Consider the following 24,986-nt stretch of genomic DNA (forward strand, 5'->3'; position numbering starts at 1 on the left):
GGAATGCGTTGTAAAGGTAGTTTTTAAACATGCGTTGTAGTGTCATGCGATGTAATGGAATGCGTTTTAGTGGATGTTGCGTTGTAAAAATTTCGTTGTAAGTGTAGTACATTGTAATAGTTGCGTTGTAAAGGTTGTTCACCGTCACGGCTAGTCAATCCTTGACAGTAAACAATATGGGCACAGAGTCTGAGTAACGCTGCAAAAGAATGCTCATATATACGGACATAGCTGATGTGGGGTATACGTTTGGTTCGTTGCTTGGGTGCATGGGGTCCCATATGGAGTTGCCACCCTCCCCCCACTGTGGGAACACAATGACACCGAACTGGTGGAAACAGCAATGTTGGCTTTTTGGGCAGCAACAGTTACTGGGGCGGCATACAGGGATATCACCTGGTGGGCAGCCACCAAGTGAGGGTGGGGGAGGAGGAAGGGATATAGAATTCTATTGTCATTTTATTGATGCAGTTTTACGATTTCATATGTTAGTTTGTTGTATTATCTTCAGGAAGCAGGAACAGTACATACACGCAGCATTCCCGTTATGGCTCATAGAAACACAGCACAGTGCTAACATTACCCTACTGACCTGGAACGTCCACGGTCTGAATCTCCTAAGAAATGCAGATTAGTCCTCCAGTATATGGCCTTGTAGCTCAGACAGCTGAAATCATCCAGCATGATAATGGCCTGATGAACGGAAGCTGCTTACACACCCATTAGAAAGAACTGCTGGATTAAAATTGTTCTGTCAAAAATTATACAATTCTGCTGAAGAAAATACACTGGGTGTTGGACTTGGCCCTCTCTGCAGGGGGACCCCCAATCTTTTTGACTTAAGCCCACCTATGAATTCGTTTTTGTTGGCCATAGGACTCTGTGCACTTTATCACTGCTAACGAGTCTTAAAGAGCTTCTGCTTACTCCCTAAAGCATGGTAACACTGACTTACACGTGATTGTCCTATTTAATTTACTTATAAGTCCCAAGTAAAGTAGTGTCCCATATAACCAATGCTCGTAAATTAAATGCTACTAGTGGGTCTGCAGCACTATTTGTGCCATCAACTTAAATAGTCCCTTATAAAATATGTCTCAGGCCTGCCACTCCAGGCCGAACTGCCAAGCCATGGCTTCCCTGGACCGGAAACAAGCATCCTGGGACCGGTTTCGGGTTCATAACCCTAATCAGCCAGGCTATCTTGAATCCACTGGATTGGCAGTTCGGGCTGGACTGTTCCCATGAGGCACAGGGTCAGACTGATTTGCATATGGCCATGTCTGAACTGGGGTGGAGTAGTGAGCTAAAGAATGATGATGGATTTAACCCAGATCAGTTGATTGGGGGTGAGTGTTTGATTTGCTCAAACGCTCCGTCCATCATCCCCTTTGGTATCGACTTGTAGAATGATGGCATTTGCCTGCCCTATTTGGTGCCTATTCCTGTCTCATGATTGGGTGTAGTTAGTAGTTGAACGTGTTTATTCCTCCCAGACATCCACATAATAGAGGGAGTAGGTGTGCCTGGATGAGCCATCACAGCCCCACTTGCCCTGTCTTCACACAAAGGACTTGCCCTGTTTTCACACAAAGGACTTGTCACAACTGAATTATTCATGCAGCCAGCTTGGGCAGGGGAGGCAGGAAACTTCACGCAATTCAAGGGGAATTCTCTAGAAACTTCTTCTACTTCAATGAAGGCACCAGGTATAAAAATAGAACCCTCAGGCTCACTCTTTGGTTCACTTTCTGGACCTGCAGAAGGACTCTGAGGACTGCTTGATGATGTGGCCTGTTATGGACTTCAGAAGACTGCTTTGCTGCACCAGAAAGGGCTGCTTTGTTGCCTGAAGCCTGCCTTGAGCTCTCAGAGGCCTGCTATGCTACATGAGCCCTGTTCCACTTCTTGAACCCGGAACTAACAGAGTCAATCAATCAATCAATCAATCAATCAGGTCAGTTGTAAAGCACACTAAATATCCATGAGGGTCTCAAGGCGCTGGGGAGGGGGGTGCTGCTACTGATCGAAGAGCCAGGTCTTGAGGAGTCTTCTGAAGGCCGGTAGGTCTTGGGTCTGCTGTAGGTTGGTGGGGAGGGTGTTCCAGGTCTTGGCGGCGAGGTGGGAGAAAGATCTGCTGCCGGCGGTCGTTTTTCAGATGCGGGGAACTGTGGCGAAGGCAAGGCCGGTGGAGCGAAGCTGGCGGATGGGGGTGTAGAAGCTGAGTCATCTGTTGAGGTATGCTGGTTCGGTGTTGTGGAGTGCTTTGTGTGCATGGATGAGGAGCTTGAAGGATATCCTCTTGTTGACGGGGAGCCAGTAAAGGTCTCTCAGGTCGCAGGTGATGTTGCTGCGGCAGGGGATGTCTAGGATGAGATGTGCAGAGGTGTTCTGGATGTATTGCAGCCGTCTCAGGAGCTTGGCTCTTGCGTAGAGGGCGTTTCCGTAGTCCAGCCTGCTGGTGATGAGGGCCTGGGTGACTGTTCTTCTTGTTTCGGTGGGGATCCACTTGAAGATCCTGCGGAGCATTCGTAGGGTGTTGAAGCAGGATGGGGAGACGGCGTTGACCTGCTTAGTCATGAGAGGGTGGAGTCGAGGATGACCCCTAGGTTCCGTGCGTGGTCGGCGGGTGTTGGGGCTGTTCCCAGTGTTGCGGCCATCAGGAGTCGTCCCAGGCTGAAGGGGTGGAGTTGAGGATGAGGACCTCTGTCTTGTCCGAGTTCAGCTTCAGTCGGCTGTTCCTCATCCATTCGGCGACGGCCTTCCTTTCTTCATGGAGGTTGGTTTTGGCGGTGTGAGGGTCTTTGGTGAGGGAGAGGATCAGCTGGGTGTCGTCTGCATAGGAGATGATGTTGAGGTCATGCTGTTGGGCGACGTGGGCGAGGGGTGCCATGTAGCTGTTGAACAGTGTCGGGCTGAAGGAAGAGCCATGGGGTACGCCGCAGATGATCTCGGTGGCATTGGAGCGGAAGGGGGGGAGGCGGACACTTTGAGTTCTGCCAGAGAGGAAGGATGTGGTCCAGTCCAGGGCCTTCTCTTGGGTCCCAGCGTCGTGTAGGTGTGTTCGTAGTGTGCGGTGGCAGACCGTGTCGAAGGCAGCTGGCAGGTCCAGGAGGATGAGGGCCGCTGTCTCTCCATTGTCTAGCAGGGTCCTGATGTCATCGGTGGCGGCGATGAGGGCGGTTTTGATGCTGTGGTTGCTGCGGAAGCCGAAATTGGAAAGGGTCCAGGATGCTGTTCTCCTTGAGGTAGCGGGTCAGTTGTTTGTTGACGATTTTCTCGGTGACCTTCGCCGGGAATGGGAGATGGGTTGGAAGTTCTTGGGGTCCGCCTTGGGTTTCTTGAGTAAGGCGTTGATCTCGGCGTGCTTCCAGCTTTCCGGGAAGGTTGCTAACTCCAAGGAGATGTTGGTTAATTTCCGGAGATGGGGTGCGATGGCTGTGCTGGCTTTGTTGAAGATGTGGTGAGGGCATGGGTCTAACGGTGATCCGGAGTGGATGGTGTTCATGATCTCGTTGGTGTCCTCATTGTTGATGTTGGTCCAGGAGAGCAGGCGGTTGGTGCGGGTGGTGGTTGTGGGGGTGGTGGTCTCAGTGGTTGTCGGGGCGGTCGTGGTGTTGAAGCTGCCGTGGATGTCGGCGATCTTGCGGTGAAAGAAGCTGACCAGTGAGTCGCACAGGTCTTGCGAAGGGGGGATGTCGTTGGTGTTGGAGCTGGGGTTGGAGAGTTCCCTCACGATGTTGAAGAGCTCGTTGCTGTTGTGTGCGTTGTTATCTAGGCGGTCTTTGAATGAGGCCCTTTTTGCGGATCTGATGAGGTGATGATGTCTGCGGGTGGCGTTCTTGTGGGCGACGTAGCTGACCGATCTTCGTTCGAGGAGCCAGTTCTTCTCCAGTTTTCGGCATGTTCGTTTGGAGGCTTGGAGGTCTTTGTGAACCAGGTGGCTTTCTTGCAGGTGTGGCTGTTGGAGGGTTTCTTGAGCGGGGCGAGGGTGTTGGCGCAATCGTCAATCCACTGTCTGAGGTTGTGGGCGGCGGTGTCTGGGTTGGTGGGGTTGGCGGGTGGGCTCAGGGCGAGGGTGGTGGTTAGCTGGTCTTCGGTGACTTTGCTCCAGGAGTGCCAAGGCATCTGTTGGGTGCAGTGGTGCGTGGTGGGCTCCCTGAAGATGAAGTGGATGCAGTGGTGGTCGGTCCAGAAGGGTTCGGTGGTGTGGTTTAAGGAGACGTAGGGGCTTGCGGAGAAGATGGGGTCAAGAATGTGGCCGTCGGCATGGGTGGGTGTTGTCACAAGCTGTCAGAGTCCGAGGTTGGCAAGGTTGGCGATTAGGGTGGTGAAGTTGGTGTCGTTGTTGTTCTCGAGGTGGAAGTTCAGGTCCCCGAGAGGATGTAGTCCATGGAGGCGAGGGCGTGTGTGCTGACGAAGTCGGCGATGGAATTGCTGAACTGTGGTCAGGGTCCGGGGCGTCTGTAGCTGAGGGTTCGGGATCGGTGTGGATCTGGAAGTGCATATGTTCGGCGGTGCTGAGGGTGTCGGCGGTGTTGGTTGAGACTCTGAGGGTGTTCCTGTGGACGATGGCAATTCCTCCACCTACTCCGTTGGTACGGTCCCTGCGGGTGATTCCAAGGGCTAGATGGCTGGCCTCCTGCTCTGAGACTCAGGGACAGAAAAGGCTCCAACCATCTAGAACCCACACCTGGACCCAGCCAGAGTGAGTTCTGATCCTACAACTGCCTCCCATCCAGTCCTGCCCTTGAAAGTGATCCCAAAGGTGCCCATATAGCCAAAATCTAAAGATTAGAGGTAAAAAGATTTTTGGTTAAAAAGTGCTCTGAGAACCAAGAGGAGACAAGACCTACCTGCTCGTTTATCTCCCCAAGGTGCATCGCCGGTGTACCTGGCTTCAGGGCAGCCTCCGCTATGTTCTTCTCCACAGCAGCAAATCTTATTCAGCAGACCTCTGCAGAAGGGAGATCTGGCCTTCTGGAGTCCTCCTCAGCTACAGCCTCGTGCTTTATCCCGCTGGACATTTCGACTTCCGAAAAACAGACCAAAGCCCGAAAGTGGAAATCTTCACCATGACTTTGTCTAGCAGCTCCCAGATGAAGATGCCACCTCCTCAGACACTGCCTGCAGCCTAGTCCCACTGAACGTTACCTTCTCAGACATTTTCCACAAAATTTCTTCTAAATATGAAGGTAAGTGCTGACCAAGCCCAATCCGCTTCTTGCATCGAAAGTGTGCTCCATCACAGCTGACCATATTTTTTTACTTTGACCTGGTCTCAAGCGACTAGATGTTCACGTTTGGCGCTTCTGATCCGTTGTAACCAATTTGCGTCTTGAACAAACTGCTTAATAAAAGGAGGTTTTTGTCATTTTGATGACAAATACTTTATTAAAACTAGTTGGCAGGTGTAACGAGCCAAAGCACACACCTGCAGCAGATACCCCCTCACAGTAAGGCATAGCCAAAGAACCTGACAGAGGAATTAGCCAAGTCCCCCCATCTTCCCCCGTACCGGCAATTGCCAGCCACTAGAGGAGCCCCACCCACCTACACAGAGGACCTACTAACTCCCCTCCCGTCTGCACACACACCCTCTCTCCCCGCTGATCCCAAACAAGTACCCCAGTTCAACACCCAGTTTTTTCAGTTCAGGATACCAACCAGCAGTTTAGATAATGTCAACAGGGGACAGGGACCATCGCCCACGCACTTGACCAGAATGCTAAAATTCCCACAAGAAGCATGGGTAGGCGTAGCCCGATAACCAAACTATAGACATATAGCCACATCCCAGGACACATAAGTCTGCCACAGATAGCTTCAACGCATGTGCAATACCGGGATTGGCATAACACATAATGGCAGCTAAGAAGGATAGCAATTACGAATGTACACTCAAGTGCCTAAATTGTCTCTGTCTACCTATGTGTGTAACTCGAAATTGGAACACTTTTCTATGCTTCATTGTATCTAAAGTGTTAAAAGTTACTAAAAAATTAAACAAAAAAAATGTACTAAATTTTTCTAAATTGGTGTGGGATTTTTCTTGTGCAATTTTTCACTTTATTACTGTTTGTGTGCTGCATAAATACATGCTTGGGTAACTAACATAAGAGAATTGAGAGTGTCAATGAGGGATTTATTTAAGCATAAACTCTTACACTTTTAAATCAATTTGTTAAATATTTAAGATGTGACATCCAAAATGAATTCTCTACTTATTTAAGATGGTATATAGGAGCAAATAATAACAATTCAGGTGTATGTATAAACAGACTTGCATTTCAAACAAAAACAAGATTGAACACAGAATTACAAGAGTTCAAAATATAAATCTCAAGATACATTGACAATGTGTAATTCTCATACAATTAACATCTTCTCTAACATATGCCGATATATAAACAACCCACTTTCAAACCTCTAAAATGAGACTGTCTCTCACAATCAGTATAGACAATGATTTCAAAGGAAAGTTGGGTTATGCGTCATTGACATATGTTAGAGAAGATGTTTATTGTACTAAAAACTAAAAAATGCCAATGTATTTTAAGATGTATATTGTGAACCCTTGTAATTCTGTGTTCAATATTGTTTCCCCTCGAAATACAAATTTGTCTATATATACACCTGCATTGTCATTTTTTGCTATTGTTTATCGTGTTAAATAACTAGGGAAATCATGTTGGATGTCACTCTTGGATATCTTAAATATTTAGTAAATTGATTTAAAAGTTTATGCCTAAATAAATCTCTTGTTGGTACTCTCACTTCCCTTATATTAGTTACCCATGCCTACAAGGGTATTCTTGGTTGTCCTATTGTATGCAGAAATACTTTACACATTGCCTTAAAGTTAAGTCTGACTGCTTTTGTGCCAAGCTACCAGAGGATTAATCACAGGTTGATTTATTGACTTTTGTGATTCGCCCTGACAGGGACTGTGGCTGTTGCTTGAGTAGGATTAACATCCTACGTAACCCACAACCCAATTTACCACAATGAAGCTGAAAGAATACTTCTTATAATCTACCAGATTGCCAAAATTGACCTTAGACAATTGAGGGGAATTGGAGAAGGAACTCACGGCAGAGGAAATACAGAAAGCCACGAAGGTCAAGCCAACTGGGCAAGTACCTGGTGAAGACAGACTCCAAATAGAGTTGTATAAAATGAACAAATCTAGAACAGTGAACATACTTTAAAAACATCTTCAGCAAGCTAAAACAATCGGAGCCTTGAAGCCAAAATTCAACAGGACAATTATTGCATTAATACCAAAACTGGGCAAGGATTCACAACAAGGTCTCAACTATCTCCCAATATTATGCCTTACTACAGATGTGAAAATCTTCGCTAAAGCGCTGACCAATAGGCTGAAAGGAGTAATCCTATGACTGATAGACTGTACACAAGCTGGGTATGTACAAGTCCTCTCCTCCGGAGACAATATGAGAACTTTGATGCATGTTTTACGGCTTGTACAGAAAGAACAGGATGGTAATATTTTTCTCTCCTTGGATGCAGAGTCTTAAAACCAGAATTTAACAGTGTGTTTATATCATTAGTACCAAAACTAGCAAGGATCTGCAACAAGGTGTCAGCTATCTCCCAAAATCACTCCTTAACAGACATGTGAACATCCTTGCTAAAGCGCTGGTCTTCAGTCTGAATGGAATAAGCCCACTACTGATAATTTACGGGAAACAGCCATTACAATGTGGTCATAAGCACGCATGACCATTACTACGTATTCTTTACAATGAACTTCCTTTACCACGCTTCTTTGTAAAACAAATCATTTACCACAAGTATGCCTTTACCACAAATGCCTTTACTGCGAAATTGGGCATGCATGTTAAAGGTATGTTTGTTGTAAAGAATGCATGTCATGACCACGCTGTACACCCAGGGGCCTGGAAAAGGGGGCTGCAGCACGGCAACAGGAAAAGGGGAGGTTTTAAGGTGGTTCAGGGCCGGGCAGGGGGACTGTGAACGGCTCCTGTGCTCAGGTGGCAGTGGAGGACTAGCGGGTGGCCAACTAGCCTGGTGGTGGAGGTTAGGGCCCACCCCCAAGGCCCGACTGAAAACAACGTCCAGGCTTACGGCCTACTCTGCCCATCGTATCCTCGTCCTGTAAGCAGGATCCTGTGACATGCCAGCAGGCAGGGGGTTATGGTAGGGACCAGGAGCCTGTTTGCACCGACTGTGAACTGCTCTCGTGCACACCAGGGAGAACCCATAGCGCCAACATGGCTGCGTAAAAGCCACAACCTATGGTAGGTGTTGGGAACTCCAGGAATGCAACTGGTGATACCTGGCCTGAGGCTGGAGCCAGGGCAGAGGTGGAGATTGTACTGGAGTGCTATCCACCCACTCTGGGTTTGGAGTGAACACCAGCGCTGAAGTTGAGGCGCGATGCCATTGATCTGGAGCATGCCGCTATAGTGGAAATGACGCCTGGAAGCGGAGAAATTCCTTTAATGGTGCTTACGGATAGCCTGAGGAGAGTTTCATCCCTGACTCCACCCATCGCAGCTTTGGCCTGCAAGCAGGACCCAGTGACATGCCACCACATTGGCGGATTTGCAGGGAGAAAGTGCGGGCAGGCCCACGGCAGCAGCTGCCCCATCTCTGTTGTGACCCCCCCACAGAGATACGCGCACCATCCAACTGGTTCAGGTGTGTAAACCCAGCTGGGACCTATCATCCTTGATTGTGTGTGTTTGTCTATCTTTTACTACGGATATGTTTTGATCAACCACTTCTTTACAACGAAGTTTTCATAGTGAAGGCATGCGTGGTAAAAGTCATATGCTTAGTATTGATAGCGAAATAAAGGCATGCATGGTAGTTGCACGTGTTGTTCTGTCATACAACCCTACACCACATGCAAGCTGGGTTCGTGCCAAGCTGCTCCCCGGAGACAATATAAAAACTTTGATGCATGTTTTATGGCAAGTATAGAAAGTCCATATGGCAAGATTGAACTTTCCTTAGAAGTGGAGAAAGCATCTGACTGTGTAGAATGGCGGATATTTGCATCTCACCTTGAAGAGGATGAGCTTTAGTCCTAACCTTATCACACCAATCAATTGCCACTTTTTGGACCCGGTTGCCCAAACAACAGTGGTGGGTGCTTATCAGGCGAATTCTCAATTAGACAGGTAACAACATAGGAATACCCTCTGTCTTCTTTGTTTTACTTACTTGTGCTGGCTTCAGTCATTCAACAAATCAAAAGTATACATGAGATAAGCACTCCAGCTGGCCCCATAAAGTTCTTTTTTTTTTACGCAGATGCCATCTTGCTCACTCTGGGACCACCTGCCAGTCAATGCCTAATGTGATGTCCCTTTTCACAAGACACTCTACTTTCTATGGCTATAGGATTAACTGGTCCAAATGTGAGGCTCATTCACTCAAGACTTTGCCCATGCGAGAGTGCATACAGCACTACAATTGCATGATGTGATATGATATCTGAGGTGGAGTTTCTCTTTGTTTTGTTTCATATTCTTGTTTCTAATTCTGATTTGTTACAGAGTTAGGATTAGGGGTGGGCGGAATTTGCGGAATTAACCTTCGCAAATTATCGCGAAAATGTTTAAAATTATCGCAAACAAGCGGAAATATCGCGAAGATGCGGAAGTTTTTTTCCGGCATGTTCGCGAGAATTTCTGCATGGTTGCGGGTCGCCAACTTACCCATGTGGTTGCTTGCGGGCGCGGCCATCTTGTTTTGAGTTGTTCTCGCGGTGCATGATCGCGAGAAGAAAGACGTGATCGCGCGACGCATGACGTCACTGCGGGCGCGAACTGTCGCGAGACAGCGCAAATGGCTAAAAACAATACAACATCTCATGGAGAACGCGACCGGATCAAGAAAACTTGTCGGCGAACGGAGGGATTCAGGTAAGGCGATCGCGCGCGCGCGAGAATGTATTATTTTACAGCGCGAGCAAGAAACAAATTATCGCCAAGCTGCGGAAACCGGAATTTTTGACATTTTCGTGCTCTCCGCGGAACGCGAAAATGTCAAATTATCGCAATTTCCGCGAACGGAACGAAATTTTCGCCCAGGCCTAGTTAGGATATTGTACTATTAATATAATTTTTTAATCTTAAAGCAAACCCTTTAAAAATGAATACAAAATAACTCCATGGATAGAATTATTAACATTTGAAGAAGTGCTTACCCCAAAGAGCCATGAAAACAGCGAAGAAGACTGTGGCAGGATTGTCAAATAAGTGGCTAGCTCGGGCCATGCCACAGGCAGAGCTTAGGTTCCAGTAGTCACAAGAAGTGTCACAGAGTGGGCACATGGTGAAGGTATTCTGCTGGTCACACATTTCTTTACTATTAAGGATAAAAATGGTAAATTGATTATCATATTTTTACAGCAAGTGCAAGTTTGTATTTATTATCATACTTTTATCAATTTACCTACATGATTGTATTGAGGTGTCATCAAACATAGTGATAGCAGACATTCTTAGATGCAAAAATACATTTTGATTGAAGGTAAAGGTTGTTAGACTCATCCACTCTATTGATGTTCCACACTTGCACAACACAGTAGAATCTCTTTACGTGGTCATATGGGGCAGATGTATCAATCAATTTTGCAGTCCCAAAGACTAATATGGCTCATAAATTGGTTTTGTGATCCATTATGAATCACAAATAGGAGAGGGGGCATGAAGGAGAGTTTTCCATTCCAATGTGGGGGGGTCACAATTGAGCGTATAAATGTCTTGCAACCATATTTCTGATTGCAAACCATTGATCAGATAGCATTATGCTGGCCACCACGCTTCTCTCTCTTATGTGCTACCAAGTGGGAAATATTGTTTAAAGAAACATCAGTCCAGTTAACGGACACAGGTTGCTTTAAAAAAAATGTTTTCCGGTTTGAAAGAGCAAAAGCAAATATGGTGATTAGCTGTTCCTTGAAGGCCACTAGCCCTGCATTTGCAGCCATTCACAGGGATTTGCAAATTAAGATTCACTATGCAGGCTGCTTTGTGACTACGCACTGGCAACATTTCAATTACACTGGTGTATTCTTGTGTTACGCTTATTAGGTGAAATTCCCGAAATTCCACATTGCATAATTACACTCTGTATACAGCAATATTTTATCACAGAAGCACGAGAATAACACAAATGACCAGAACATGAGTAGCTGTTAGTTGTGACACTTGTAATGTTTGTGTTTTTGTTTTTTTAGATCACACTGCGTCCTCGTCTCCAACATGGACGCAAGGTTACATTTCACGCAATAATACAGCACTAAATGACAGTTTTGCCTTTCTCATTATTTTGTGCAATTTTGCAGGTTATGCAAAAACAAATTATGCCAGGACTGAATAGCTATATCTGCTACCCCGGTGAATATACAATTTGCAATACAACCTAATTATTTCATTTTATGCTTTTATACTGTGCTAACCCAGCTCAGCTCAAGTTGTCAATGTACTTTACATAAATAATGACATAAATATTGATGCAATTATATGAAAGAGTTGGTATCTCTACATAGGTGTAGCAGAAAGCACTTCAGGTCTGAAAGAAAAGATGCAAATGTAGGATGATAGTTTGGGGCATGGCCCAAGAATGGAGGACTGGATCCTAAGATAGATTCTGTAGGTGTCAGGGCAAAGGGAATGATCAGAAAGTTTGTGTCCACAGGGCAGTGGTCATTCAGATTTCTCCAGGAGATACTTCTTTAGGCTGGACTTCAGTATGATGATGGAGGGGGCTGTGTGTATCTAGAAGCACAGGGAGGTATATATTTTAGGTGTATTACTGAAAAAAGCTAGATTCATGGAGAACATCTTCCTGAAGCTGTGGCTGTTTAAGAATAGTGTGTTTTTTTCTCTCAGACTTCATGGTCATCCTCAAGGGACAGTATGGCAGCTAAGTCATCGGATGTGCTTGTGTTTAAGGCTTTGTGGGTAATGTTGGCAATGAACCGCATTAGAAGAGCGGCACTTCTCCAAGGCTAGAAATTTTAGGGTGGAAAAAATCAGTTTAATATGATCCGATTTCCGTTTCCAGGCAATAAGACCTGCAGCAGAGGAAAGAACCACCCTCAGTGATGCACGCCAGGTCTTAGACAAACCAGGGAACAGTTTGTTGCTGTAATCAGTTCTTGACATCACCAGTGTTTGAACTAAATACTAAAGGTCTGTTCATCTAATTAGCTTATGAGTACACCAGTTGCAGTGCACATTGCACTGCCACTTGAGACCCTGTCGGAGTGCAAAGTATATATACTGGTTTTGTCTGTGTTACTAAACTTCGTTCACTATTTTCCTAATATTTACCACCAGGTTAGATCTGAAACCGACTTCCCAGCTAGACTGAGGGTATTCGATTCCTATATTTGGTTATTTGTGCAATAATGAAGCACATTGCATTTGTATTCATGTTAGCGCTGTCAGGCAGGTCTCAATTATTGAGCGAAGACAAAGCAATTCAAATCCCAACTTTCCACTTTACTACATTGTTTATCTATGATAACAATCTGTTCTTCTCTGTGCCCGAGTTCTGCCTCGCATGCTAAAAATAAGTGTTCGAAGCAAGTGTATTATGGAATGAATCCCTTGAATGGCCTGCGGATCCCTTCTCCGTATGTATCGAGTGTTCCGTGTTGTTTTGGAGACTTTCAAGGTTTTAAATGGTCTCTGCAGTCACACTGTTGCAGTCATCATTTTGTTCTTATGCATTATTTAATTTAAGTTAATGGCTATGTGTGCATGTGATTATTACAGAGAATATATTTCACCATGAAAAAAATATATGGCAGGACATTCAGGTTGTTATCTGAGCATGCAGAATCATAAGTTAAACCGTAATGTAGTACCTCTAAGGAGGGTGGTTCCTGAGAAGAAATGCTGATTTCCAACATTTATGTCACTAGGGTCGATGCAATGTTACCGGTGTAAATTACATCTTTTCAGTAAATTCCATCAAAAATGATTTTTTCACGACGCATATTGCATATTGTTAGGTTGAGGCTTATCCCATGTACCCTTGAGTTCTGCCTCCAAAGGATACTTTTGTATTGTAACTTCAATGGTCATAGTCTTGACCCCATTCTGTCCTAATAGTGTGAAGCCATACGGCTGAAGACATTGGATGAACGTGGTAATAATATCAACCACATTCAGTCAAATCTCTTTTCTGTTCTTGACACTAAGGTTATGTTAAAATTACAGATTGAATGTTTATTTGATGTCACTGGATCAGTGAATGTTGTTCATTTGTGTGCATGATCTTCCGGTCAGTGTAGCAGGTGATCTCCTGCCAGGCACAAAAGGAGAGCAAAAGCCAGGGTTTAAAAGTGTTCACCAGAGGTCGCGTCACAGCACGCACAAGGACAAAGAAGCTTCACAAGGTCTGAAGGATGGTCATTTTCCTTTCATCACTACCACCAGAGAAAGTTTCTAATCTTGGGGTTCCTCAACGGTTTGTCAAAGGACAACTGGTTTCCATTGTGTGCATCCATTGTGGAGGTGTTGTCTGGAAGCCCACTCTACCATTGCATTGTTGTGCTGATGACATTTTCCACTGTCCTAGATGACAAATATTTATTGACAGTTTTGCACAGATACCTTTGTGGAGAGAATGGAACAGATTGTGAAGGCTAGGATAAAAAAAATGTAAACAAACTTAGAATAAAATGTATATGCACGTGATTCAAGGAATATGAGGTAGCCCAAACCTTTTTCAGCTTGGTGCCTTTGATGATATGTCTCTGGGGTGGCAGAGTGAATATTTGTTTTGTTGGGTCCGAGGGGAGTTAACCCATTTGTATTAAGTTGTAAGCACTGTTGGACGTTGGCCCCCAAACTGAGCAGTGAAGCCTTCTCTGGTGCGTTTTTCAGATCTGAGGTGGAGGTAAGACCCAGTAAGATAATGTGCCTCTCTTTCAAGGTGAGGTGAGGCTACGGTGTGGAATATCATCAACATGAGTGTTTCTTTATAATTTAAGAGAGCTTTAAACATAGCTTGTCTAATATCTGTAAAAGAGCAGATGAAGAGATAAGTCAGAATGTTTTTGACTCCAAACCACAGAGTCCCAAATCACATCTACAATTCCTACATTGGACTACCAAATATCTTAATTAACCAATAAATTTGTTGGAAGCATTGTTGTATGAATTAAAAATGAGATGGTTAAGCTCACTTTGGGATACGTAGCTTCCTAGCTTCATGTGGTGGGCCGGATCACATGCTATTTTTGACTGGCACAGTTCTATGCCCTTAGTTGTAAATTAAGGCAATGCTTAGTTTTCCGCTGTATCATGAAAGGAGGTCTCTGATGTTCGTAAATTATAACAAGAATCTCTATACCTATTTGGTATGTGAAATTAAGTTGTGGTGGTGGTGCGTTCTGTTCTTTTTTGTGATGCATTATTGAAAAGCAATTTTGTGTATGACTGTTGCATTCTGTTTTGACTATTCTGTTGAGTCTTGTTATGTTTTAATTGTGTTACTATCGAGCTTTGGGTATGTTTCTGTGTTCTAGTGTTTACTTTCAATATATCAACAACTGATGCTACATTTACAGCCAAAATCAGCACATGCCTTAAAGCTCCTGTGACTAGCAAAAAATTAACCAGTGTGTAAATTAGCAAAATAGCCCAAAGCTGTTGCATAGACAGTCCTTGTGCCAGCATATTCATTCCTGAAATCTACTTCCTGAAATATCTTTCAAAGAACTTCATCATGTGAACTAGTTTTAGAATGCTGTTGTTTTGCACGGACATGGTTTGATGAATGCTCTGCCGAGGTGACCCATCACAAGAAAACTGAAGACGCCCACATGTAGTGCCCCCTTCGAGGAACCAGGACTCCAACACAGGTATGCTTCAGAGGCTGTGTTTATTTAGGTGCCTGGATTGATGTCTTGTCTAGTACAGGCAAACAGCTACGACTTGGAGGTCTTGTTTCTTACCCTGTGTGTGTGTTGGTCATGTGTGTGTCTGTGTCCGTCTGTCTGTCCCTGGCTGTATATGTATGTCCCTTTTCGTGTCTCCCCTTCCTGTGTCTTTTTCCCACCCTGCAGGAAGTGATGTCCAGTGTCTGGGTACTCAGTGCTTGCCACAGGGTGTTAGTGTACTGTCTTCCCTGCCCATGCTACTCAGCACTACACATGTGATATAGTACGATAAGTTATGATAGATTATACATAGAAGTTCTTGTGACAGGGTGTATCATTATTTTGTTGAATAGCATTAAGAAGCAGGTTTGTTATTATGAAATAGCCCTGATGAAGTTCCGAGAAAGGTATTTCATGAACAAAACGTGTTGGTGGTAAGACATTTTATGTGTTTGTTTGAGAATAAAAAAAGACTTGCTGGAGTAAACCAATAAAGATAACACTGATGTTGTAAAGGACTCTCTCAATTTGTGGTGGAAAACGGATGGACAAGTTATATTCAATGTTCAATTAAGTTTTGGCTATTGAGCAGTCCAACATCCTTCATATACTTGCACTGAGTAACGTAAATAATTACTGTGTGATACATTTCTTGTTTGATACTTTAAAAGTGGATCCTGTGGGTAATGCAATTGCTTCTCTGGGATTCCTGGTTTGTTGATATATCTATATTATTAGTTGATTCATAGATTGAGAACACGTTTGCTACAGGACTCTTAAAATGTGGTTGATTCATTTACAGGAATATGCCTCGATGATAATTAGTGTGCTGCATTTGTGTTAGTCTGTTCAGGAACAGTTGTGATATTTACTTACATTAGGTCTCTATTGGTCTGCGAACTACATTGACCTAGTATAGGGTTCTCCAGTGTCGGTCCTGCAGGGCCAGATCCATGCTACATTTTTAGCATATCCCATTTAGATAAATATAGTTATTGAAAAATGTGGCAAGGATTCGGCCCTCCAGGACTGACTTTGGAGAACCGTGACCTAGAATGATCAAATGCACAGTATTCACCTACGTTTTCACATTATCATCAATTAGATTTTAACAGATAAATAATGCAAACTCAAAGAAAACTCCCCATGATGATGGTATATGTCCACCGATTCCTGGCAAACAATACCTTACAGGCCTTTTTGTATATCATTCTAGCTAGAGGAGACCATGTTTGTACGAATCCTCCTAAATCAGACAACACTTTGCTAAATGCCTCATTTACACCGGTCCTAGGATGCTTGTTTCCAGTCCAGGGAGGACCTGGCTGTTCGTGCTAGACTGTTCCCATTGGGCGCAGGGTTAAGATTGATTTGCATATGGCTGGGTCCAAATTGGAATGGCATGGTGAGCAAAAAAACGATGAACTTAGGCCCAGATCTCTATACTGGGGTGAATGTATGACATTGTTCTGCATTCTGTCCATCAGTTGTTCTTTTTGCATCATGTACACCAACGACCACATTACCTATATTATGCCCGCATTTCAGCACATTTACAGTTGACATCCACCGGTCCTACTCTCAGTTGCATGCATATGCTATACAATAAAATGTGCTGGCAGGCTACCTGCAGTCACATGGAGTGTAATTTTCAGACTAACCAAGTAATTATGAAATGCAGCTTTCCCTGTCCATCCTTTTGGTGGCCGGCCATTAAAGTCCCATAGGTAGCTATTATGCATTTATAGATGTTTGAGTGTTGCTGCGTGATCACTGACAAAGTTAAATAGTTCTAATACTAAAGTGGAGGAAGAAAGGTAAAGTAATAAGATGGTATCAAGTTTATGTGAGAGAGAAGTTCAGAATTCACCAACTGTTTTATCAGAAGTCAGGCACTGAGGAGGAAGAAGTTCCCTTAAATGTTCCTCAGGGTGTGGCCAGGGAAATGGCAAAAGAAACCAGGGTAAAAATGATAATATTAAGAACACAAAATACAAAATGAAATCATCACAGAGGGAATCTGCTTGAAAGAGATGAATAAAAAATGCTGCCACTTTGATGCCAAACGATTTACGATATGGACACTGTGTAGAACATATCTATAGTGCTTACCTTGGAATGTCATCCTCGACGGTTATACATCCATAGAGAAACACTATGACTCCAACTACTGACGCTGGAATAAGGAGTCCTGTATAAAGACCCAACCATGCGAAATAGAGTCCTATTTTTTCTCCAAAATACTTTCTGAAATGGGAAAGAGAAGAAAAAATGAGTTCAATGTAATAGACTCAACATAGAAAGATAATATCACCTTGATAGGGGTTTGCGTTGTATTTTAGATCATTCACGTTAATTACACGAAATAATTATTGCAGGACAAAGAGTTATGCAATACATTTTTTCATGCTATTTATTTTTGTTGTGTCGTCATCTGTAAATTCACAGTATTACGATTTCCAACTGAGAAGCTACTTTTTCTAACCCCCATGCATTTTATGGGGTACATTCACACGCACCCATTCAAAATGTCTGATGGACTGGCCATTACCCTCGTAGGCTTTCACAACAGGATGAGCTACCATGACCCAACCATCCCCTATGGCTGCATTCTAGTCCCGGCTTCCTGCAGAATAGTGCTGGTTTGAACATTCATTTTACAGCTGATTTGGTTTCCAGTCCAGACCTGTATGTCCACAGCACACTTATGAATAATTGAACAATTCAGCAGGATCTAGGTCGAGAAATACAACAGTATTAACAGGGTGAAACTCAGATCCTCATTGTTTTGGGAGCACGTGCCTCTCGCCAGTAAGAGATAATATTACGGACTCAGCTACAGCAATGTGTAAGATTAAATAGTTCTTATTCAGAGGTGAAGGAATGAACTTCTCCCACTCAATCGCAAGCATCGTGAAACCTGATGCATGTATTGGTCACAATAGACATTCTTTGGATTAGATTCACCAATACATTTAAGGAGAGGAGATTTTGCCTTGGGTATTTAGCGTACCTCAATTGTGGTAATATACAGCCTACAGTGTAAACTCTAGATGTCCACATCATATTTGGGATTTGCTTTGTCATTTGAAATAAGGCCAACCACACTGAAATCAATCAAACTCTGTCACTAAGACAGCACTCTTGCCCAAAGTCTTAAATTATGCTATTGCTACACAATAAACAATCCACTTGTAGCTCATTGTGCTCATGGACGTCAATTCACCAAAACGCTAGGTTAGCAGAAGTGAAATCGCACGTCATTTTAACTTTATTTTGACTCCCACACACCTGCTTACACATATTAACACATAAACACACTCTCATGCACATAAACACACTCTCACCCTCAAGCATGCATACAACATACATTAAACACGATGTTTTCCTTGCTTTAGGGTCCAGATAGAGACATATTCCAGCTAATGTACTCCATTTTTCATTACACTAATAATGAACAATATTATTCACTATTTGTATAATAAAAAATTGACAGAAACCAAGCAAGTAGACTCCAACCAGTGTCCATTAGGAGGAGCTGCCCCTGTGTTCCAGACACTTATTTTGCCACCTTTAAGGCCAGAGGTCGCAAAAGCAGTGCCAGGGGTAGCAAAGGGAAAGCCAGGTGTCACAGCTGCGATCCCTGGCAACCCCTAAATGACATCCGTGATTGTGCTTCAGTCAGAGTGCAATGGATTGCTAATGCATTTTTGAACAAAGGCAAATGTCTGGAAAATCTAAACATCTTAGGCCCTAATTAACAGGTTTTTATCATCTCAAGATTCAACTACTAACAGTAGTTACAGGTTAATTGGGATTATGTGTTAAGCAAGAAAACTCACACTAATTTCTTTCCCAGTGAAAAGCAGAAGGGATTTATTTTGAAAAACTCCTTGGAATGATGAGAAAACGTGCCAAATGTGTTGTGCAAACATATGTCAGTTGTCACATGGCATAGGTACATTCAAAGTGAGTGCATCAGCAGTGCCTTTACATTAAAGTCCTTTACATCTTGACTTCACAGATGAGATGGCAGGTACAATTTTAAGAAAGCCCACAAATGTACACATATACAAATATATACCTATACATATAAATGAATATACTTATACATATAATGTAAATACATTTAATTTACAATTCATCATTTATTTATAATGAACTGATTTTACATTTAATTTAAAAATAAAATATTTTAAACAAATATTATTAACATTTAGTGTTATTATTACTTTAATTATATTCAATTTTATTTTACTTCATCTAATTTTAAATTACTCATCATTGAGCCCTAGACACTCCCTACTCCTTATCCATGAACCCAACAAAAATACATTATTACCCCTGTATTGTACCTATACCTGAACTTTAAAAAACCTTACTACCCCTAAATACTTCCTATCCCTAAACCCAAAAATCTCCTTATTTCCCAAAAACACTAAACATCCCACTAAAAGATCCTTACTATCACTATACATTACTCATTCCTGTAGTCAAAAACCCAATACATTATCTATCCCTGCAATCTGAAAACTCTGCACCACCCTTTCACCCTTTCATAAAACTGTAAAAAAGTATACCAATATATTACATTGATTTTTAAATCAATTAAATTCATATTGAAAGAATTAAGTGCTCCCATTTTATTAATTATATTAAATGTACTTATTTAATATATATTTTCAACTCATTTAATTTATTTTTACTTTTATTTTTAGGTAACAAAGATGTATTTATATGCATATCCATATATATATTCGCACACACATATATACATGCATTTTTAATATATCATATATATATCTGAAAGAAAGAAAAAAAAATATATATATATATATCTCAGTGAAGAATAAAAATGTCAAAGGGATGTTATAGTTATGTGAAAAGGTGAATTAAAACGTACCATTTTAAATTGACAGAACCACTGAAATTCACCAGTCAAAGTACATCAAGTATTTGTAACTCATGCCCCCACCATGCACAGTGTTGTCTTCAATAATGTAATTTTTGATTTTGCAGTGATGTTAATAATGATATCATAGAATGTGATGAGGGATGTAATATGGGAAGTAATTAGCGGTGCATGGCGACAGAGCGAGTTATAATTACTTTAGGGCATGAGTTACACTTGATACTTAATACTTGAATAACTATAACTGTTGAATTTCAATGGTTTTGTTCAATAAAACTGTCTTTTAACTGACATTTTTACCCAACTAATGTCTCTTTAACCTTTGTTTTTTTCAATGAATTTCTGAGGATTTTTAAAAATGTAAAGTAAGATATAAATACAATTCCAACCTATAACGCCACTTTAACTTTTGTTTTTTTCAGTGTATATCTCTGTTTTTTAACATAAAGTAAGATGTCCATCACTGTGTGTGGGGTTGGATGCAGGGCCTGGCCTCAGGCTTATCTAGGCATACAAAAGACTAGCGTGAATCCCTTTGTGAGTGTTCTGAGGCAGAGCCTTTTTGATTGTTCAAGTGCAGATGGTGACATCTCTGGAATTTTCAAGTGTGGTAGGTGACAGCTCTCTCCCCTCATCAAGTCAGAGATAACTTATCATGTTAACACCACTCCCACCATTCCCCCTTTGAGCAATACACAAAGACTGACCTCCAGCTTAACCATTAAAGAGGCTTTTAAATTACAATTTTTAAAAGACCAAATGCAACATTCCTACTTGCTCCCGATTGTTTTTTCGTTACCCGGACATGTGAAAGTTAAAAGCACATGCCCAATCTTTCAAATACATTGTACCCTTTCCTAAGGGAGGTTTAGGTCTTGCAAAAGGTTAATTTTGCCAGGTTGAAATGGCAGCTTAAAACTGCACAGACAGGCTTCAATGGTAGACCTGAGACATGTTTAAAAGGGCTACTTAAGTGGGTGGTGCAATCAGTGCTGGAGAATCACTAATAGGGTTTCATCTACAGGCCATGGGTACAGAAAGTACCACTTTACTTCAGTCTTACAAGTAAATAAATGTGTCAATTGCGGTCATCCAATTTTACCACATTTAGAGGTGAAAACACAAGAACATTAGAACTGATCAGCAGTAGCAAAGTGTGCAGAGTCCTAAGGCCAGCAAAAACAAAGGCAAGCAAACTCAGGCGGATTGAAGGCAAAAAGTTGGGGGAAAACCCTGCCAAGGATGTCAGGTCCTACACAACTGTTCCAGCTGGTGGAGGCCGCCATTCAATTAGGTTGAAATGTTGTCATCGCAGGAAGAGCATTTCACTACCGAGGCAGGATTCTAATACCCTTCTGTTAAGGTAATGATGTCCTTTTGTCATCAGCTTGTGCCTCTGACAGAACTCTGTTCCTCTTTGGTGCACATTTTTGTGCAACAATTACATGTAAGAATGTATACTGCGTTAATGTGTTCTATGGTTTCACAGTTGTACTTATTCTTTGGTGTCTTGGCACCTGGATTGCTTTTAAGTCTATCAGGATAGATGTCTTTATGTGCACAGTTTATTAGGACTTCACATTGTCTAATTATGTTTGAACATGTTGGATTTTACTTCACAGGGTGTGTACTGTGCATTACTTATTACTGTTTATTGGGCTTGCAGTGACTCTCAAAGGGAATATAGTGTGTCATCAATTGACAATTCGTGCATTCTTGTTTGCTGTCTTCATTGTGTTAATTCGCCGGTTATATATGCCTTTGTGTTGGATCTAAACTCAATATTTTTACATAAATTTCTATTTTGGTCATATTATATTCACTTTCAGAACTGTTTGTAAACAGGTTATATGGCCATCATCTTTCAAGGAACTGTACTGTACACGGGCTTACCTTACCCGTGTTTAACAAAGACATAATACATGTGTTTGAGTGTTACTTATGTGCTACATATCCAAGATATGCTTTCATTGGATACATATAAATGCCAACTGAAACTGTATCTTAAAGACAAGATTAAGATGGCACACTCATGGCTCATCAGTGATGATATCCTCTATCTGGCTAACTGTGCTCATGATGAGTGTCAGATCTCGGTTCACGGCAAGCAGGGGCTACTAGACCTTAACTGTGGTGGTTGAGGTCATTTGCCTCTGATTTTCTGGGAACTGTCCTATTATGGCTTTGTATACTCGCCACATACAACTCTTTCTGCAAAAGATAGCTAGGGAGAACAGTCACAGGCTCCTCAAGGAATTAATGTGGGTCTGCTCATGCTGACATCTCAACAATCAATCATAAATCAAATAGAGTGAATGTCCAGCCTAGGGCTTATCTTTATAAGAAAGAAAGTACTTTAGTACTCACTAGTACTTAAGACTACCCCCTTCTAGCAGAAAAGCATAACTTAGTGATACTATGTGATTTTCAGTGTTGGGAAGCCTGTGTCTGGGTAGCCATTACATCACATATTTAGGCAGGTGTGGTTCCCACTCCATTCTCTCACTGTCCCACTGCCTCTCCGTGGATTCTCCCTCCCGCAATTCTATATCCCCTCCTCTTTATTTGCTGGTGGGCACACAAGCAGCTTGAATCAAGCACAAATGTAGAATAAACCACCCTCAAATTCAGAATTTGTGCAGCCTTTTGGTTATCTGCTATTGAGCATCTTTCAGTTTGTCTAAGGCTAGTTCACCATGGCCAGTACCTCGGGCATGCCCACCCACACTGTTGGGGATGGCGTACCAGCAGGCTGTCTTCAGTCTTTCCCAGCTTGGTGCTGGGCCTCATTTGATTGCACACTTGTTCCAGCTCTTGTGTGGGAACAGAGAAGCAACAGTCTGAACTTGGTGCAGTTCCAAATGAAATAAGGATAAGTGTCTGGTGCCTTGGGTTTTGGCAACAAGCCCAAGCCAAGGCCTGGTGGTCCTCAGACATAGCTACCGACGTGGCCTTGAGGCACTTAGGAGTTACAACCTCTGGTGGACTGATGACAAATTCATCAGGAGCATCCTCGCACAAGTCACAACATTAGAAGTTACAGACCCACATGGCTGATTACTGAGCAGATGAAGCCCTACCAAGACCAGACACAACTTCAGCAGCTGCAGTCCCAAATCAGCCACTCTTTGGGAAGTTATAGAGTTCTGGGTCCCATGCCATACTGGCCCCCCTCAAGTGTCTGGGTCCTCCAAACATCACTCTCCAGCAGTCTGCTCTTCTAGGCATCCCTCAGAGATCGTGGAATGCACTGAACCTCCTCCTTCCTGTCCAGAATCTTTTCCAGAAGGTTGCTCTTTTCATCAATAGACATGCTCCTAAGCACTTCTGGACAAGTACACAGCTTCTCAAGCAAGAGATTCAGACTTCTTGTGCTGTCCTCTCACTTCTGAATGACTGGCTGTAAAGGCAGCCACCAGCCCTGGTTAAACAGCACTCCTTTGAGTACTCTACAGAGCACACAGAGCTATAGTGGACTTGGAACTGGAACCACAAGAGGGTAGTGTGCAACTGGAAGACAGGAGATGTGGATCCATTATCAAACTGTTTAACTGGTTTAGGGTGGCTCTCCTTACACATGTCTTTTTCAGGATGTTATCCAGGCACAACCTGTGCGTAGAGTGATGCCTTTCACAGCAGGGGAGTCTCCAGTTTGAAGCACCATCAACAAAACCACAAAGAGGTGTGAGGTTTCTGCACCAGGCTGCCACTAAGCCCAATTGAAGGAGTAATCAGGGAAAGACAAAATTGCAGGCCTGACCTAAAGGCCTTCTTATTCTTCACAATAAAGTCAGTCAACCCACCCATTTGGCAAATTTAAATGTACTCATCCCTGCCATTCATAAAAGGGCTGTGTTTAAAAAAAAGCAGCTCATTGCTATCCAAAACTCACAAAAGAGAAACTAAAGAAGCGCTGTCACTCCTCTACCCCAGTTCAGTATTTAGGCCTCCACCTTGTGCAAGGCCAGGCCAGAGGTATCCACAATGGACCCCACTGGCCTACAGTAGTCTAGCTCACTCACACAACCATGCATGCACCACGCAGACTAGACATATCAACACGCTTAACCCACACTCAGGATGTTAGCATAAAGGACTGGGTAAATGCATAGAGGAAGAACTATACATTGATGGGTGTCCCTGGCACAAAAGCTGTCAGACTTGAGTTAAAGGCAAAGTGCAGTTGGAGGGAGGCTTCTGGAGCTTGTTGTGTCCCTGTAGCTCAGAACAGGAGGTCAGTAAACTGACCCTTGGAGCCACTTAGGTAATCCTGGGGTGAAGGCAAAAGGTCCAGTCCTCCTTCTCAGAGACAAGGGCAGTCCTCTGGGGGACAGGGCAGGCCTCTAGCAGCAGGCCAATTATCTGGTATCAGCCGGTCAGTCCTTTGGGGAATAAGTCAGGCCTCAAGCAGCAGAACAGTCCCCCAGGAAAAAAGGCAGCCCTTGTTCTGTGGGGTCCTCAGGTCCAGGAGTGAACTGAAGAGTGTCTCAGGTGGTCCAATATTTATACCTGGTACCATCCTTTTGAAATGGAGCAATGTTCTAGGCTACCCCCACATCTGGATCTGGAAAATCTTCCCTTCCCCTGCCAAAGCTCACAGACATCTAAGGTCACAAAAACCTAGTGCTAAATGTCTTTCTGTGTGCTCAAGGCAAACCTTTGTATTGTGTTGTAAGTGGGGAAGGGACCTACCTCCTCCCCCTACCATCCTGGTAGGATTACCCGCCCTACCCCTCATTTAGTCCCCTATTGTTACACTTGACACTGTTGGGTGGTGATCCCCAAAGGTTTTGCCTTCACCCCATCTTCTAAGTGAACATCCTTTTGTTGGCTGTAGGACGCTGTGCACTTTACCAGTGCTAAAGTACATGTGTTCTCTCCTCTAAGCAAAGTAAAATTGGATTACACCGATTTGGCACATTTAATTTACCTATAAGACCCTAGTAAAATGGAACTAGAGGTATCCAGGGCCTGTAAACTAAATGCTATTAGTGGGCCTGCAGCACTTATTGTGCCACCCACTTAATGTAGCCCTTAAAAACATGTCTGAGGCCTGGCACTAAAACCTGTATGTGTAGTTTTCAACTGCCATTTCGACCTGGCAAAATCAACCTTTTGCCAGGCCAAACCCTCCCTTTTCAAAATATATTTCACCAGAGGTTAGGACCTAAACAG

General features: G+C 43.2%; 1 protein-coding gene across 2 annotated transcripts in view; it reads right to left on the reverse strand.

Annotated features, from left to right (window-relative positions):
* Positions 1–24,986, reverse strand: part of ANO2 (anoctamin 2) — a 1,601,761-nt gene that overhangs the window by 647,996 nt on the left and 928,779 nt on the right. For both annotated transcript variants that reach the window (XM_085652609.1, XM_085652610.1), the window contains 2 exons: positions 17,012–17,146; positions 10,205–10,365 (listed from right to left, as the gene is read on the reverse strand). In XM_085652609.1, the coding sequence (XP_085508735.1) occupies positions 10,205–10,365; positions 17,012–17,146 (296 nt within the window). The remainder of the gene's footprint in view (positions 1–10,204; positions 10,366–17,011; positions 17,147–24,986) is intronic.

The sequence above is a fragment of the Triturus cristatus genome, chromosome 4_1 (genome assembly GCF_964204655.1).
Source record: "Triturus cristatus chromosome 4_1, aTriCri1.1, whole genome shotgun sequence".
Taxonomy (NCBI): domain Eukaryota; kingdom Metazoa; phylum Chordata; class Amphibia; order Caudata; family Salamandridae; genus Triturus; species Triturus cristatus.